Here is a 17869-nt window from a genome sequence, read left to right on the forward strand (position 1 = left end):
ATGTTGACAGCCAACATGTTACTGGGTGTCTTCTCTCTTTCAGGTGAGCTGTTTATTCTCTCACTTTTATTTAAAGATGTTTAATGTTCACAGTTTGAACTTCATGTAGAAACAAGCAGGAAAAGAAGAGCAGACAGAGTTACTTTCAACTGTTCATGTTCTGACTGCAAAGTGAAGTGTTTTACACTGATGTGTTAACAGCACAGTGAAAAAGACCAGCATGCAACACATTACCTCTTAGTTTATCATCAACATTTTCTTTGTGCAGATTTTGCTCTACATTATAATAATCATGAGTCTGGTTTTACAGATGCTACGGCTGATTGTCCGGATAAATCACACCTCGTTGTTACGACACCCAAGAAGATGGACGCACTGAGTGGATCTTGTTTGCAGATCCCATGTAGCTTTAGGGCTAAACCAGAAACAGGCTTTATCAGCACAAGAGAAACATTTGGAGTGTGGATTAAAAGTGACAGCAAACTAGACAATGCGATTTATAACAGCAGTAGGACAGTTAACACCTATCCAATGAAGATCACTGGAAACCTGAAAGAGAAAAACTGCACCACTCTGTTTTCCAACTTAAACACAACATATACAAACACATACTACTTCAGAATGATAAACTGGCCATTCAGAGCAACAGCTGTTTGTAATTCTCTTCAAATAACAATTAAAGGTAAGAGAGATTTGTTTTATCAGTCACTTTATAATGTTGGTGTTTGTTATAAACAGTGAAATCAGTTTCTTTGGTCCGAATAGAAAACTTTTTATTGTTATTTTACTTTGTCATCAGTTTATATTAAACTGAGTCTGTTGTTACAGTTTGACATTAAAATGGTCAAATGTAAGAATACTGAAAAGCAGAACAAACTGTTATTTATACTTTGTTCGCTTTCAAGACAGAAGTGTCGCCGTCTGTGACAGCTGCAGAAAAAAAGTGAGTACATTTAAATGTATGCCTCAGTGTAAAACTTGTGTCTAATTTAAACCACAGATTCTCCTCGGAGCCCCAGCATAGAGATCTCAGGTGATCTGAAGGAGAAGGAGTCTGTCACTATAACCTGCTCAGCTTTCACTCCCTGTCCACACTCCCCTCCTAAACTCACCTGGAATCTCCAACAACACTCTCACAACAACATGGAGGAAAATACGGAGGGAATCTTTACAACTAAAATCCAGGAGACCATCACTCTGTCAGACAAACATGATGGATACAAGATCACCTGTTCTGCCAAATATCCTGTGAATGAAGGAAAAGATCCGAAGACAGCAGAGGAGACAAAGACTCTCAGTGTTTCATGTGAGACAACCAGAGTTTGTTATTGGATCCTGTCAGCACATGATGATTTATGCAATGTCAGCTGTTTTTAATGAATAAAGTTAATCTCTCTTTTTCCTCAGATGCTCCTAAAAACACCTCAGTGTCCATCAGTCCATCAGGTTTGGTGTCAGCAGGTGAGCAGGTGAACCTGACCTGCTCCAGCAGAGCAAAGCCTCCTGTCAGTCACTTCATCTGGTTCAAGATCAGCAAAGATGGACCCATGAACGTATCTGAAGGAGAGTTTTACAGCTTCACTGTGACTGATGGAGGAGTTTATTACTGTGTGGCCCTGAATGATCTCGGTAATCAGACGTCATCATGGATTAATTTAAATGATGCAGGTAAATGTAGAACTGTAGTGAATCTCCTGTTTTGAGGCAATCTCATCCTTTTCCTTGTTTCTGCTGCTGTGAAGCTTTGCTTGTTCATTGTGTTCATATTTTGACTATAATGTAATTTTTACAGCATTTGTATGAAACGGTTCTATAGAAATAATGGCAACATTTTTTACGTTTTTTAGTCACTTGGTTTCTTGTACTGTTTTATTAAGGAACAGAGAACTCTCTACTCTGGGGTTCAGCTCTTGGAGGGATTGTTGTCATCATACTCATCATACTCATCTGCCTCACGGTCTCTATCTGGTAAGTTTTGCAAAACTACGTTCCTAAGGAAATGAGTACGAGTATGCAATCTTCTGTTTCTACAGCAACAGAATCTTCACCTTTACATCTTTGTTCTGTTAGCATGACTCAAGTTTGACAAAGCTTCTTTGTTATTGTCAGTATAACCTACCTATCTTCTACAACTAGCTTCTAACCTAGATTTGGCGTGATTAATTATTAATTATTATTTTGCAGTATTTTTTTTTTAAATTATTTCTTTGTTTGTTTTGTTTTGGCGGTCTAATAAACTTGAAACCAATGACCAAATGTATGTAAAGATGGTCGACACGTCTCCATCTGCTCTCATTGTACAAAATTGAAGCCAAAATACCCCGAGATGGGCACTGCCATCTAGTGCTGGTGTTGTTTTTTGGAGCCAGAGAATGCACAGTAAGGATCTCAGGGTGGAGCTGCTGTTCCTCCTCTACTCTGCTAATCTGGAACAGATCAGTTGCAGGAGCCGTATGTGATATTGATCGTGTATTTTGATTTTATAGTTTCACTCATGTCCCATCTGTTAACATGGAGGAGGCGGGCTTTATGACCTATACTGCAGCCAGTAAGCATGGGTCGCTGGAAATATTTTGGCTTTCCTTTTAGGAGCTAACATGTCGTCCATCTTTTTAAACAGTCTATACCTGAAACTGTATACTTATTATGACCTCTCTAATGTCCTCCAGGTGGTTTAAGTCCAAACATCAAACTCCTCAACAGACTGAGGTGAGAATAAGCTGAACTGTGTGTTGTAAGGAGATTTTATAGTATATCTGTCAACAGTGACTCTGGCCTGATATGTAAAGCATCCGTCTTTACACTCAGCAATATTTAAGAAGTTAGCGGTTAGTGGTGGGTTAAATATTAGGGAAACACAACCAATGTGACAAAACAGCCTGTAAGCATCACTCTAACACAACTATCAAACAAACACAATTGTTTTGTCGTTTCAGTTTTGATTCAGAAAGTGTCTAAAGATAAAGCAGATTTGATTTAATCAGAAAGTTATAGATAAATGCAGCTTAAGTTTGGTTCTGACTTGAGGAAGCTGTTTCTTTATTGTCAAAGGGATCTCGATATATTCTTAAAGCATATCAGAAAGATATTTTGGCCAGACTTTAACATGATTTATAAACAAAGAGCAAAACTTTAAATTCTATTCTGTAGCTAACTGGAGGCAGTGTTAAGATTTATGCAAAGGAGGAATGTGCAGCAGCAGTTAGAAAGTCAAACTTAGCCTAGTTATAGTCTACCATAACTTTACTTGTTTATATGGTCTAAATAATACATAAAAATAATGCTCTAAACTAACAATTTCTTAAATGGAGAAAAGTTGTTATAAAATATTTACATCAAGTGACTGCCAGGTGTAACCAACAGTCAAAGATTATACTAGCTGTTCAGCGAAAAGAGTAACGTTAGTAACTTGGAAGTTGACGTTATACCGTCAACTTTGTCCTAACTGAATATCCAAATGTCAGATATGTTAGCATAGCATTAGTTCATTTTCTAGTGTGAAGTTAGAATTAAAACTAGTGTGTAAGAAGAAAACAAGTAGTCAGAGCAACCATGAGCATGAGCATGTAGAGGCTGAATAATAGAGGCCCAAGAATCAAACCCTGGGGGACTTCATTCAAATTAAATATCACTAATGGAAACAACAAGACTCCTGCATTCAAGATATGCCCTGAAAAGGTATTTGATTTATTTTTCAGAGTCAAAGAGATGGCGTGCTGGCTCTTCAACAGTCAGCCAGCGTAACAGAGGACAACATCCACTACGGAGAGATCAACTTTTCTGCACGTAAACCTGAACCCGTCTCTGTCTCAGTGCAGGACAGTGGACAGCAGCAGGATACGCTGCATGCAGAGGTCAAAGTGTCTGAGGCAACAAACAGCTTAAGACAGACTGCTGACAGCCCAGAGGACCTCTATGCTCAAGTGAAGAAAAAATGAGTATTGTTTTAACACCACATTTAGTTTAGTTTCCTAATATGCAGTCAGTTTGCTTTGCTTACACAAGATGTTTTATGTTAGTTTATTACTAAAACAGGAAACTATACACTTTTAAAAACAATTCAAGGAAAAGGTATGCCTAAATGTTTATTTAGAAAATGCTATGACCAAAATAACATGGCTGAATTTGTTTGATTAAAGACAGGAGACATTCAGCAATCACAATCTAGTATATAATTAATCACATTATCAGAGCTTGTATTTGTGTTCCAACCTTGTTGCTGTGTTTAGTAATCTGCATGTCACATATGTGCAAGAGAAAGTTGAATCGTCTATAAGGGACTGTTGAGAATGAATTATAGTAAACTAGACTATCAATCATTTTAGATGTATAATTTTACTGTAAAGTTTTGCAGTATTATCATGTGTAATAAGGCATTTTAGTCTCATTTACGTGCCTATTGTGTATTCACTTTCTTTCTTAATTTGTAAACCACATTTTCATTTGTATTTTAATTACTATAAAAATGAACATGAGACATAGTTTCTGTATTTGAAGATATTTATTCATTGCACAGTAATAAAAACCTTGGCTTCTAAAAATACCTAATAATCTCAGTCGCATTTATTGGTCCAACATTTTTACATAATGTGCGTAAACATCACCTGAAATCAAAGAATTTAATCACAAACATTACAAAAGTGGAAAGATGAATTATGCATAGTAATCCTCGGGCACAGGGAAATCAATATATTGAATAGTTAAAGGACTTCTGGTTTATGTATATGTAAATACCAAGTTTAACTCAAAATGAGGGGCATTTCATTAGACTCTGACAGTAGTGCATTAAAGAGCTAACGCTAAAATATATTTTAAATCTTTCTGTGAGTAAAAATGTTAAAACCTAATCTATTCTTTGTCAGAATTTTGCAAAAATAAAAAAATCTTTGGGTATCAGCCTGTAAACATTAGCAGCCATGAAACTGTATTGTTAAATGTCTCAAAGGCACTACAGGGCCATGTTGATGTTGCTTCAGTATCATGCCCAGTTATGTGAAAGAACAGAGGTAGAGACGTGTGCTTCTCGAGCTTCACAGAAATCTAACCTTCATGTTGTAAGCCAAACCTCCCTCCTACCACCAACCCAGCACCAGTCCCTCAGTGTTGCAGCATCTCTGTCAGGTAGTAATCAAAAGGTGGGAAATGCATCTCAGATTATTATCTTCTCTAACCTCACTGACTGTGTTTTCATGCAAAGAGAAATAACATCTTTCTTGCTTTTCTGAATTATTAACAATTAAGAATCCCAGTTTTTATGAATAAACCCCAAACAGTTTTCTAACTAACCGGGTTCAGGTCTTAATTCTCAGTGTATGTGAACTCAGCCAGTGACTCTGATTGCGCCCAAATAATCTGAATCCTGTTTTACTAACGACTTCCTCCCTGTTTTTTGATGGACCTTCTGTCAGTAGGTTTTTAATTGTGCACTCTGTCCTCCAGTGCCTTCAGCTCAGCCTCCACCTGAGCTGGCAGATCAGCTCCAACTTGCTGAGTGAAGTAAGCTCTCAACTCCTTTGTCTCCTTCTGCCAGAAAGGCACAGGCACGTCAAACAGAGCACCCATATCAACATTGCTGCTGAGACCTGTAGTGTCGATGGCGCCATCTTCTGGCAGCCAGCCAATAATGCTCTTCTTGGCTGCCTCGTCCTCCCTCTCCCGGCTGCAGCGCTTGAAGATCCACTCCAGTACGCGAGCGTTTTCGCCAAAGCCGGGCCAGAGGAAGGAGCCGGTGGAAGGGTCCTTTCTGAACCAGTTGACGTGGAAGATCTTGGGCAGGTGAGTGGGAGCCTTTCAACTCTCCATGCTCAGCCAGTGAGCGAGGTAGTCGCCAAAGTTGTAACCGAAGAACGGGCGCATGGCAAAGGGGTCATGCATGATCACCTTTCCTGAAGGAAATATGAAACACTTTAGATGTAGTAATAGTCACTTCCTTACCACCCCATTATCATAAAAATGTCTTAAACAGGGAAATTCAGTAATGTTTGATGTATAACAAGTGATGACAAAAGATAGTCACAAAAAAAATTTACCATGAACGCTACAACAATCAAGTCTGTTTTCAGATCTGTAAATCAGCACTAATATATGTAAAGGATTTAGACTACAGGAAAATAATGTGTGTGAGGTTGTACCTTGATGCTCAGCAGCTGCTGTGGCTTCCGACCTCATTGCTGCTCCAACAAAGACTCCATGCTGCCAGTTTAAGGACTCGTAAACCAGAGGGACTCCTGAAACATAAGCATGCTATCATTTTCTTGCACACTTAGTTTTGTGTTGTAAGTGTTGACACCCCATGTCAATATGTAATAAAGATTGTAGGTGTAATGACTCAAACATATATGTTAAAAGGGACATATTTTAGCTATGCCATCAATCGTCTATGATTCTAATTGAATCATATTGTATAAGTTTGTTTAATTTTTAAAAGTATATACATATTTTAATTTAATTATTCTTCAGAGCGTCTCCGTCTTTCTGAAACGAACAAGTCGTTTTGCCATTGAAAGGTTTGACCATGACAGTATTTGGAGTGACAGCACAGCCCCTCCCCAACGTGTGCGATCCCACGTGAGGAAGCGGCCGCACTGCACAGTCACTCCGAAGTTGTAGAAAACATGGCTGCTCTAGGATCGGTTATTCGGCCTTATATGTACGAGCCCGAATTGGCAGGAGGTATCGGAAGTTGAAATCTTAACTTGACAACAAGCTAGTGAAGAAGGCAGCCTGAGGTGAATGATGATTGGTCGATTTCAGTGAAAGCAAGGTTCTACGTAGAAACCTGCAGCTGTTATGAACGGCCTATTTCAGAGGCTACCTTTATAAAAACTATTCTGGAAAAACACAGAATTATGGAGTTTTTACTTTTTCACAGTGAACAATAAACACCCAAAAATGTGAAACCCATACAAAATGTGTGAATATCCATTAAAATGAAACGGCCCCTTCAAAGAAGAGAAGATCGTACTTTATTGATCCCCAGAGGGGAAATTCAATAGAAGTCAGCACAAACACCGTTGTCACAACTGAACAAGGACTCGAACCCAAATGCATGACTCAGGAGGCAAAAGTAGAAAATAAACAAATCTTTAATTATTAAAGTGCAACAGAAAATCACTCACAAGGAGGAAAAAGGTCACTATTAAAGAACAACAGAAAATCACTCACAAGGAGGAAAACCTACTGACAAAACCAAGGGCTTGACAAAGTATCAAAATAAAAGTACAAAACCTGACAAGACAGGCATGGAGCAAATGCTGACAATTCCTGAAGTGATGACGGCACGGAGCTGGTTTACTGGCACACGAGACAAGGGAGCACAAAGACTAAATAAACTTAGGAGGTGAGGCTAATCAGACACAGGTGAGACAATCAAGGGAGCAGGTGAAAACAATAAGGGCAGGGCACATAATCCAACAGGCGGGAAAACACACAAAGGCAGGAAGTAAAACAAGACAAAACATACATAGGGCTACAAAATAAAACAGGAAACACTAAAAACCAAACTCAGGACTGTGATAGTATAACTCATGCAGAAAATCTCTAGACAATAAAACACAAATGAATTACATAACTAAACAAGACTAAATCAAGACAAGAACACAATATATTAAATACAAAATTGAACAATGAAAACTCATGACAGGGAGACAAAGTGACATGGTTAAACAAGAAATAATAATTGAACACCCAAAATACAAGAAAACCGGAACTAAACTAGAAACTCATGACAACCGTTATGTGAGGAAGGCCGTATACAGTATACTTTGTATTTGATCCTCTGTTGTTCAATTTATATCAGTGGCTTTACTCTGAGATCTGTTTTGTGCACACTATTTCATGGCTCAGTTTCAGTCTGAATTAAACATACAATAGTGGAAGGAAATGGCAGTCATGACTGTAATATCGCTTAAACTTTATAGAAACTACTTGCAAAATATCTTTCCTCTGTTCCTCTATTAAAAAATGTTTTGCCTTTTCGTTTCCCTAATTAATTGTTTATAATATATCTTGCCTTTATCTGTCTCAGACATGATATTTGTAGACTTCCTTTTCTGGTTGCTTTATATCAAGGTAACTTCACCTTTTTAATCTTCCTTCCCTCTTTGCCAGTCACACCACTGATGACTAAAAACTACATGTTTAAAATGTGAAATCATGTGAAAATGCTTTTATCAACACTTATCGAATGAGATGAGCACCAACCTTCTGGCCTTCTGCCACCGAAAATAATGGCATCGATGGGGACGCACTCCTCACTCTCCCAATGGGGGTCAATGATAGGACACTGAGCGGGAATTGGGGTGGGCACACGGAGTCGAGTTTCCTTTTAACAGATGTTACGGCCTCTCAAAATAAGTATAAGACAAAACAAAGGCTCACAATGAGGACCGCAACATATTTAAAAAGGACGCCACACAACAGAAGAATGTTTGAAAACCCACAGGGTTTTAATTTGTTTATTGAATAAAGAATCAGAAAATCATCACTACGAAAATAAGTGATAAGGAAAAAAAAGGAGCTGGAGACCCCGGCCAAAATGAACAAAAGTGGGCAAGTACTGGGCCAGCCACGCAATGGACCGTCGCTCCCAGCACCTCCCCCTAAACTACCTAAACTGGGAAAATCATCATAAAACAAAAGACGAAATAACTAGACTACCGGAAATCTCCAGCCCAAACTAAAACAACAAAACCCCAACAATATAAAAAAAACAAAAGAAAAACCCTCCTCACCACGAGGTTGCTGTCTGCGTGTGTGTGTCTGCCCTCCTCACTCTGCTCTCCCTGCACCTCTATATCTCCTCCCCCTCCCTGAGCGCTCATTGCACTCAGGTGCGCAGCAGGCAGAAGGAGGATGGAGAATCAGAGACACAGGGAGAGAACTGGCCACACGTAACACCCCCACCCTAAGATGATAAATGTGGACACAGTAGACATTTTCATTAAGCGCGCGACAACGTGTCGGCCAGGACATTATCTCGGCCCTTAATATGCCTGACCTCCACATTGAAGGACTGCAAGAAAAGAGCCCAGCGCATTAATCGAGTATTTGTGTTTCGCATCTGATTTATGAACACGAGTGGATTATGGTCAGTGTATATGATAGTAAGCGTACTGGCAGAACCGACATAAACCTCAAAATGCTTCAGTGACAATACGAGAGCAAGCGCCTCTTTTCCAATGGTAGAGTACACGCGTTGGTGCCGATTAAATTTTCTGGAGAAATACGAAACTGGATGCTCTACTCCATCATTCCCCTCCTGAAGGAGCACAGCACCCGCCCCCGCATCACTCGCATCAACAGCAAGTTTGAACGGACGATCGAACGCAGGCGCAGCAAGGACAGGAGCGTGAGTCATCAAAGCCTTAACACATTCAAAAGCGCGCTGACAATTGTCTGACCACTGAAACCGAACCTTAGGGCTCAACAGGTCAGTGAGCGGAGCCGCAACAGCAGAAAAGTTTTTACAGAAGCTTCTGTAATATCCTGCCATCCCCAAAAAAACGGCGTAGCTCACGCCGAGAAGTCGGAGCAGGGAAGGACAGGATAGCTTCCACCTTTGAAGTTACCGGCTTGACATGCCCCCGGCCCACAACTTTACCCAAGTATGTCACCGTAGCTTGTCCAAATTCGCACTTCGCCAGATTCAGTGTGAGATTAGCATCACGCAGCCGGCCGAACACTATATGAAGCTGCCGAATATGCTCGTCCCACAAAGTGGAGTACACAACTATATCATCAAGATACGCTTCACAACCTGAAATACCGGACAACACGGTATTAACTAAACGCTGAAACGTAGCAGGAGCATTACGCACGCCAAACGGCATAACAGAATATTGCAGGAAAGCATCAGGGGTCACAAACACAGAGATCTCCTTCGCCCGAGGAGTCAAGGGCACCTGCCAATACCCTTTTAACAGGTCAAGTTTTGTTACATAATTGGCACTGCCGACATGATCAATGCAGTCCTCAACCCGGGGAAGAGGAAAACAGTCTGCTTTAGTAACCCCATTCACTTTACGAAAATCCGTGCAAAACCGATCAGAGCCATCAGATTTGCCAGCTAGAAGACACGGTGAACTCCAAGAACTCGAGCTGGGCTCTGCAATGCCATTTTCAAGCATGTAATCAACTTGCTTCTGCAGACGTAGACGCTTATCTGGATTTACTCTATAGGCATGCTGCTTTATCGAAGGAGAATCCCCCACATCAATATCGTGTTGCAGCACATGAGTCTGAGTTGGAACATCTGAAAATAATGAAACGTGACTTTTTATTAAACTGACCACATCCTCACGCTGTAACTCAGTTAAATGCAGAAAACACTCATCAAGTTTAGACAACATTTCCGAATTATTTAACCGTCCTTGAACGACACCACAGGACGGACCAGAAACATCCTCATCCGGAATGTCTGAAGCAGTCGGTGTCTCAGCGGGATCAGCACTGGACAGCAACGCTTCTACCTGAGCCTCGTCAATAAGTTCAGCACTGGACAGCGCCAAAACTGTTTTGCCCTCCTCAGTCACAGAAGACAAAGGGGCAGAGTCTCTGTCCAGGTACGGCTTCAACATATTTATATGGCACAATCTGCTTTGCCGTCTCCGCTCCGGAGTGGAAACTATGTAGTCTCGGTCACTCACTTTTTTCTGTACTACGTAAGGGCCCCTGTAACGGGCCTGCAGCGCAGAACCAGGAATGGGCAACAACACCAACACTTTATCACCAGGACTGAAACTTCTACTTTTAGCGTCTTTATCAAACCATGTTTTCATTTTTGTTTGGGCAGCAGACATGTTTTGCTTTGCCAATTCACACGCGCGATGAAGTTTGAAACGAAAATTACTAACGTAGTCAAACAAATTCTGCGGTTTGCTATCACTCAGCCATTTCTCCTGCAAGAGCTTGAGAGGGCCTCGCACAGTGTGCGCAAAGAGCAACTCTGCCGGACTAAAGCCCAGGGACTCCTGAACCACCTCACGAGCAGCAAAGAGGAGGAGATGGACACCCTCGTCCCAGTCTTTGTTAACCTCCAGGCAATAAGTGCTTAGCATAGATTTTAGAGTCTGGTGGAAACGTTCAATAGCTCCCTGGCTCTCTGGATGATATGCACTTGAAAGCAGTGAGTAATGTCAAGTTGTTTCATAACTTAAAACATAACATGAAATTGGATCCCTGATCAGTTTGTATTACTTTAAGTAACCCAAACAAAGAGAAAAATGTTATCAGTGCCTTTGCAACAGTAGGGGCCGTGATTTTGCGCATGGGAATGGCTTCAGGAAACCGAGTTGCAGAACACATAACGGTCAAAAGAAACTTATTACCAGCTTTTGTGCGTGGAAAGGGACCAACACAGTCTACAAGAACGCGCTCAAACGGCTCACCCACAACTGGAATCGGATAAAGAGGATATGAAGGAATACTCTGATTCGGTTTACCCGAAACTTGGCAGAAATGACATGTTTTGCAATACTGCCGCACATCCCGTTTCAGTCCTGGCCAGAAAAAACACCGCAAGATTCGGTCATAGGTTTTATTAACCCCTAAATGGCCAGCAAGCGGATTGTCGTGAGCCAATTTGAGGACCTCATGTCTATACGTTTGCGGACTTACAATTTGTGTCACAACACTCCAATCATCCTGTGTGGACACATGCGATGGTGTCCATTTACGGACGAGCACATCGTCTTTCAAAAAATAACGTGTGGACATTTTCTCAACTTCATCCCCTGGGACAACAGCATCAAAAGAAGAAGTTAGTGACGAATCACGTTTCTGTTCAACGATAAGCAGCTCCCGTGACATACACACTTTAGAGCTAAGTTTCTCATCGGAAATGGATGAAATGGAAGTGACAACGGATGGAGAAGACGGAGCAGGAGGTGAAACAACTGGCAAAGAAGCTAAACATTCAGTGTCATCCTTCATGAAACTATCCCCTAATTCTACCTCGCCTACTTCATCAGTTGGATCCTGCTTCTGTCTTTTTGACATTGCGCGTGTAACAGCGCAAACAGTAAACACCTCCGGAAAACTCTGCTCCAAATCATAGAGATGTTCAGAAAGAGGAACAGCAGTTACTTGAGGATTTAATAAAACTTTACCCCCAGCCAAATCGTTACCCAGGATGAGAGATACACCATCTATGGGAAACTGTGGACTTACTCCTATCACTACAATAGTTATTTTACATTCGATGAACATCCAAATATAAATATCATAGATAATATTTAGTCTGATCTTTAGGTCACTAAATGAAACACATTGTTTTGGCAAACCTGTAGATGGCACTGAAAACTCAGTGGGTGTTACTTTTATTCCTTATGTTAGATTGATGTATTCACAGTCTGTTGTGAAGGGGATTAGCGTGACTAATTCTTCAAGTTTAACATAAAACTAACCTGCTCTGAAATCACATCAGTAAAACTACTGTTTAGTGCCTGTCTGTCAGTCTATAGGCTATATTGTTTTTATATAGCCTGGAATGCCAGGTTGATGTTACCTTTCTTCCAGGTTTTGCCGTGCCAGTCTGTGAGGGTGACCCCAGCTGCAGGGAGGTCAAGGCCCTCCCACCACACTCCTCCATCGCTGGTCTCGCCAACATTTGTGAACACAGTGTTTTTGGCAATGGTGGCCATGGCATAGGGGTTGGTCTTGTCTGAGGTGCCGGGAGCCACGCCAAAAAAGCCGTTCTCTGGGTTGATGGCTCTCAGTTTACCTGCAGAGACGGAATCATCATACAAACAAATTAGGATTTGCTAAGATACCGATGGATGAAAAAAGTATTCCATGTGTGTGAACCTTCTCCTCCTCCCTCTCACCTTGGCTGTCAAATTTCATCCATGCAATGTCATCGCCTACACACTCAACCTTCCAGCCTGGCAGAGCTGGTTTCATCATGGCTAAGTTGGTTTTACCACAGGCGCTAGGGAAGGCCGCTGCTACGTAACGCTTCACTCCCTGAGGGTTAGTGATACCCAGGATCTAAAGAGAAGGAGTGGGCAATAAAAATGTTTATTAATCATTCTATAATTTTTACTCAACCTTTTGACCAACACTAATAAAAGAAGGACCACTACAATAGTCTACACTAGATACACGAAACATTTACCTTAAGTTTTAAGAGCACAAAATAAACATCTTGCAAGTTTTACCATCAAGAATTATGTATCAAGCATTCAGGACATCATCACACACTCACCAGCATGTGTTCAGCCAGCCAACCCTCATCCTTGGCGATGCGGGAGGCGATGCGGAGGGCAAAGCACTTCTTCCCCAGGAGAGAGTTTCCTCCATAGCCACTGCCGAAGGACATGATCTGCCTCATGTCCGGCAGGTGAGATATCAGCACTTTCTCTGGGTTACAGGGCCAAGAGTTTACCAACGGTGCTAGAGAGGTTGGATGATAAAGGATGTATAATGTATAACCAGAGTAGGGCCAGAGAGAGACAGAGAGAGAGAGAGGGAACATTGGACATTACAAAGCAGTCAGACAACTTGTGTCAGGCTCTTGGATTTTGTACCTTTAAGTGGTAAAGGTCTTCCCAAAGAATGCTGACAGCGGACAAACTCTGTTCCTTCAGCCAGTTTATTCAGGACAGGAGTGCCCATGCGCGTCATGATCCCCATACTGGCAACAACATATGGCGAGTCAGTCACCTTGAAGGAAAACAAAATGTTTATTTTAGGGCTGTCAAGGTTACATTCCCTTTAACGCCACTAATTATTTTAACGCGCGATTAACGCACACGCGTTCTATTATTCTGAGCCTCCGCCCGCCCCGTAGTTTGAGAAATCAGGAACCGATGCAGCTGCAATGTTGTGGATAGCGTGCAGAAACAAACGTGAGCAGAAATGGATAAAGAAAAGGGTCTTTTAAATGACAAACTCAGCCTCAAAGCCCTGCTAGATGGTTCTCTGGACAAGACCGTTTTTACTGTCGATTTGAACCGAGTTACCACCGGCAGTGTTTCTGCAGTCGTTCGCCCGCTCTCCTTGTTGAGGAAGCGCACTGAAACAGTGACATGAGTCACAGGACATCAGGACGCTCTCTGTCCGCACACAATCATATGCAGTTCTGCGCAATGTAAACATTCCTACCGTGTATCACCGTATGTCCCTATTGTAAATGCATTGATTGTCACTGTTAATAAAGCTTATAAAAAGGTGCAGATGTCATTCGGTAACGATCGATGGATCGTTTTGAACGCTAAGTCATTAATAATGTCCCTCGTGCACACGCGGCTCACGTGCTGTGAGAACTGAATTGGGAGAGAAAATATTTAACTTTTGTGACTTAATTAAACAGACTGCTGATGAAGACAGTCAACAAAGCAGACAGAGAGACAGACAGAAAGAGGGGGCGGGGCCAGAAGCTGTGAAAGCAGAGGTGCAGGTGTGTTGGGGGGGACTGAAGCAAAGCAAAGTGATCAGAGTATTTGTCATTGTTTTCGAATGTTGCAATAATAATATGATGGATACAACATCACCTGTTCTGCCAAATATCCTGTGAATGAAGGAAAAGATCCGAAGACAGCAGAGGAGACAAAGACTCTCAGTGTTTCATGTGAGACAACCAGAGTTTGTTATTGGATCCTGTCAGCACATGATGATTTATGCAATGTCAGCTGTTTTTAATGAATAAAGTTAATCTCTCTTTTTCCTCAGATGCTCCTAAAAACACCTCAGTGTCCATCAGTCCATCAGGTTTGGTGTCAGCAGGTGAGCAGGTGATCCTGACCTGCTCCAGCAGAGCAAAGCCTCCTGTCAGTCACTTCATCTGGTTCAAGATCAGCAAAGATGGAAGCATGATCGTATCTGAAGGAGAGTTTTACAGCTTCCCTGTGACAGATGGAGGAGTTCATTACTGTGTGGCCATGAATGATCTCGGTTATCAGACGTCATCATGGATTAATTTAAATGATGCAGGTAAATGTAGAACTGTAGTGAATCTGCTTTATCCAACACGCTCTCTTTTCACTTCTGTTTGCTTGTTTAACCCTATAAAGCAACTTTTACAAAGTTCTTGCACCATTATGTGATACAATAAATGTAATTAACAAGTTTACACTTTTAGTTAAAGGTGGAATTAAAGTTACGGATTTTTCAGAGACATAACACCTTCCATTAAGCAGCAGGTGACCGTGCTGTCTTGTTACAGGTGATCCAGAGTTTGGGGTTGTTGTCTACGTCACAATGAAGATCCTGGGAATTGTAATGCTCTACAGTACAATCATCATCTTTGAGTGGTGAGACAAACTTTCCGACAATATGTTCATGACTTATTGGTCTCTGTACAATGTTCTTAAAACACTGAAAGTAAACTTTTATTCTTGTTTATTAATTCCATCTTCTTTCTTTCAGTTGGTTTAGATCAAGATGCTGCAACAAACCAGAGAAGGTGAGCTACTAGCTGAGGACAGGTTCATCATTCTTTCAACAATAAAGGAATAAAGCTTTTATTTTGAAAGAGCAACATTTTCTGAGTGTGTGTCATTAACACTGAATAATCATACAGAAGAATTCCTTCAGAAACAACAATGTTTAGATATCCATGTCTCCATTACATCAGTGACAGGAGAATGCAATGGAGCCAAATGTCATTAAGGAGAAGTGATCTTACTTTATATTGACTGATTGGTTCACAGAGACAAACTCTCAGTGCTGCTGGTATTTCTCTTTCAGATGCATTAAAGTCACAGCCGAGCGCTGACACCACTCCCTCTGTGTTGTGTTATTTTCACAGGAAGCAGTAGAAGCAGACGATGTGAACAGAGTCATTGAGATTCAAGCATCATGAAGGAGAAGAGGACGACATCATGTTCACCATGAATAGAATACTTCTCTATTTCTCGTCCTCTAATTCTGAATTATTAAATGGTATTACTCTGCAGCAGATTGGTGACATGAACAAAAGATGGAACGTAAATAGGACAGATGTTTTTATTCTTTAGCAGATAACTCAAATATAATATACTGCAGCTTCATCTTTACACTGTGTAGGTCTGTGCTGATTTGTGTTCTTGTTATTGTAATTCTCTTTATTTGCCTTCATGCTGTTTTCTTTGGATTCAAAATATCTAATTTCAGAAGAGAAATTAGGATGATTGAAATGAGACATTTGAGATGATGGAGGAGCAGAAAGTGTGAAAACGTTTTATTGATACATCAAAACAAACCTTTTTTTAGGGTTTTTACAAAGTTTGTTTTCCATTATATAATAAAGAAAAAGTCATTGTTCACACAATTTGCTATTTGTCTTTTTATTTGCTCCTCTCATGGAGTTAATGAATAACTCATCAGTCACTATCATTTCATCATATGAAAAGCTTGTGAGTCGGCAGGACGAGGAAAGCAGTCTGCAAAATGTTTCGTAAGTTCCCCTTGAATGCATTTGGTTGTATTTTTTGTGGTAAATAATCATGAGGATTAATATAATCCATCTGTTGAATAATCTCTACTTTTATTGACAGGTGCACATATTACAAACATTATAACACAGTCAGCAGTTTGCTGAAAGTCCTTTAAGAGAACTTCTCATTCATTGTGAGACACATCAACTGTAAAAGCTGCAGCATGCAGTCGACTCGTCTGGTTTCCATCAGTACTTGACGTTCTCATGCTGAAGATGCTGCTGTAAGTGCAATGAAACATCAGCGTGAAAAGCTTCAGGTTTCTCACTGTGTGGTTAATGAACCAAAATGAGTCAAAGAGAAGTGGTGGAAAGTAACCTGATGAAGAGTGCTGAGAAAATACTGAGAACTTTAAGTACAAAGAGGAAGTTGTTCATTTATTCAAAATATATTTTATATGTACTGACAAGATAAGGCCTGTGGCTCACACTAAATACATGACTATATGAGTGTGTGCTACAAACTAAATATTTATATTACTGAACAATGAAAATAAACTACCAGTTACTCATCTGGTAGAGCACGTACCATTTAAAGCTGAGTCTTTATCACAGCGGACCGAGTTCAATTCTGACCTTGTCCCTTTGCTGTCCGTCATTCTCTCTCTATCCCCCCTTAACTGTCCATCTTTAACTGTCTCTACCCATCCATCCATCCATCCATCCATCCATCCATACATTATCTACTCTGCTTATTCTATTCGGGGTGGCAGGGGGCTGGAGCCTATCCCAGCTGTCATTGGCCGAGAGGTGGGGTTACACCCTTGGCTGATCGCCATTCCATCACAGGGCTGACACATATTGACAGCAGCTTTTCACACTCACACCTACGCCTACGGGCAATTTAGAGTCACTAATGAACCTGACGAGCATGTCTTTGGACTGTGGGAGGAAGCCAGAGTACCTGGAGGGATCCCAGGCATGCACAGGAACATGCAAACTCCACGCAGAAAGGTACACTTCGTCCGAACTGGGGTTTATACTAGGAACCTTCTAGCTGTCAGGCAACAGTGCTAACCACTGCACCATCGTGCAGCCTCTGTCAATTTCCTCATTCACAGGGTGAGAGCAGGAAGGATGAAGACTTCTTGTAGTTCTGCAGCTTAGCAGGGAGGTTACTGGTCTGCTGCAGTTCTGCTGAAAGTCACACATTTTAAAACATTGTTTTTCTTCTTTAGCGTCTCGCAGCTTGTTTGGTAAGATCAAATGTTACTGCTTTTTATGTTTGAGCTTTTTATTTAGCTGCTTTTTAGAAACACTATACAAAAAAACATATTTCATTTCTTCAAAAGGAAAAATGCTTTGTTTAACAGATGCTTTGATTAAGACATTGAATAGCAACTTATTATCAAATCCAGGTGATGGGTGTCCTTGCAGTCCTGTGTGTGAACATGTTGACAGCCAACATGTTACTGAGTGTCTTCTCTCTTTCAGGTGAGCTGTTTGTTCTCTCAC

At 40.9% G+C, this 17869-nt stretch overlaps 1 protein-coding gene, 1 long non-coding RNA gene and 1 pseudogene across 2 annotated transcripts; 2 read left to right on the top strand and 1 right to left on the bottom strand.

The window, feature by feature from the left end:
* On the top strand, nt 1–3938 carry LOC138596250 (B-cell receptor CD22-like). Its single transcript, XM_069667874.1, has 7 exons — nt 1–43; nt 311–682; nt 1001–1306; nt 1408–1668; nt 1878–1968; nt 2670–2709; nt 3699–3938. The coding sequence occupies exons 1-7, from the start codon at nt 1–3 to the stop codon at nt 3936–3938; spliced, it is 1353 nt and encodes a 450-aa protein (XP_069523975.1).
* Nucleotides 3939–4490: 552 nt separating this feature from the next.
* Nucleotides 4491–13635, bottom strand: LOC138595620 (phosphoenolpyruvate carboxykinase [GTP], mitochondrial-like; annotated as a pseudogene).
* A 1533-nt stretch (nt 13636–15168) lies between these two features.
* LOC138595633 (uncharacterized) lies at nt 15169–16249 on the top strand. The gene is made up of 3 exons (XR_011308554.1): nt 15169–15251; nt 15367–15403; nt 15749–16249. It is a non-coding gene; the product is annotated as an uncharacterized lncRNA (long non-coding RNA).
* Nucleotides 16250–17869: the final 1620 nt, after the last annotated feature.

This window comes from Semicossyphus pulcher, unplaced genomic scaffold, assembly GCF_022749685.1.
Source record: "Semicossyphus pulcher isolate SPU_LCO1_2020_fin unplaced genomic scaffold, fSemPul1.0.p SCAF_18, whole genome shotgun sequence".
Classification (NCBI taxonomy): domain Eukaryota; kingdom Metazoa; phylum Chordata; class Actinopteri; order Labriformes; family Labridae; genus Semicossyphus; species Semicossyphus pulcher.

What these genes read in the sequence shown, in the direction of transcription:
- LOC138596250 (XM_069667874.1), top strand. Translation starts at nt 1, where the DNA reads ATGTTGACAGCCAACATGTTACTGGGTGTCTTCTCTCTTTCAG. An exon ending in TCTTCAAATAACAATTAAAG is followed by an intron (nt 683 to 1,000) that starts GTAAGAGAGATT and finishes TTTAAACCACAG; the next exon opens with ATTCTCCTCGGAGCCCCAGC. An exon ending in GATTAATTTAAATGATGCAG is followed by an intron (nt 1,669 to 1,877) that starts GTAAATGTAGAA and finishes TGTTTTATTAAG; the next exon opens with GAACAGAGAACTCTCTACTC.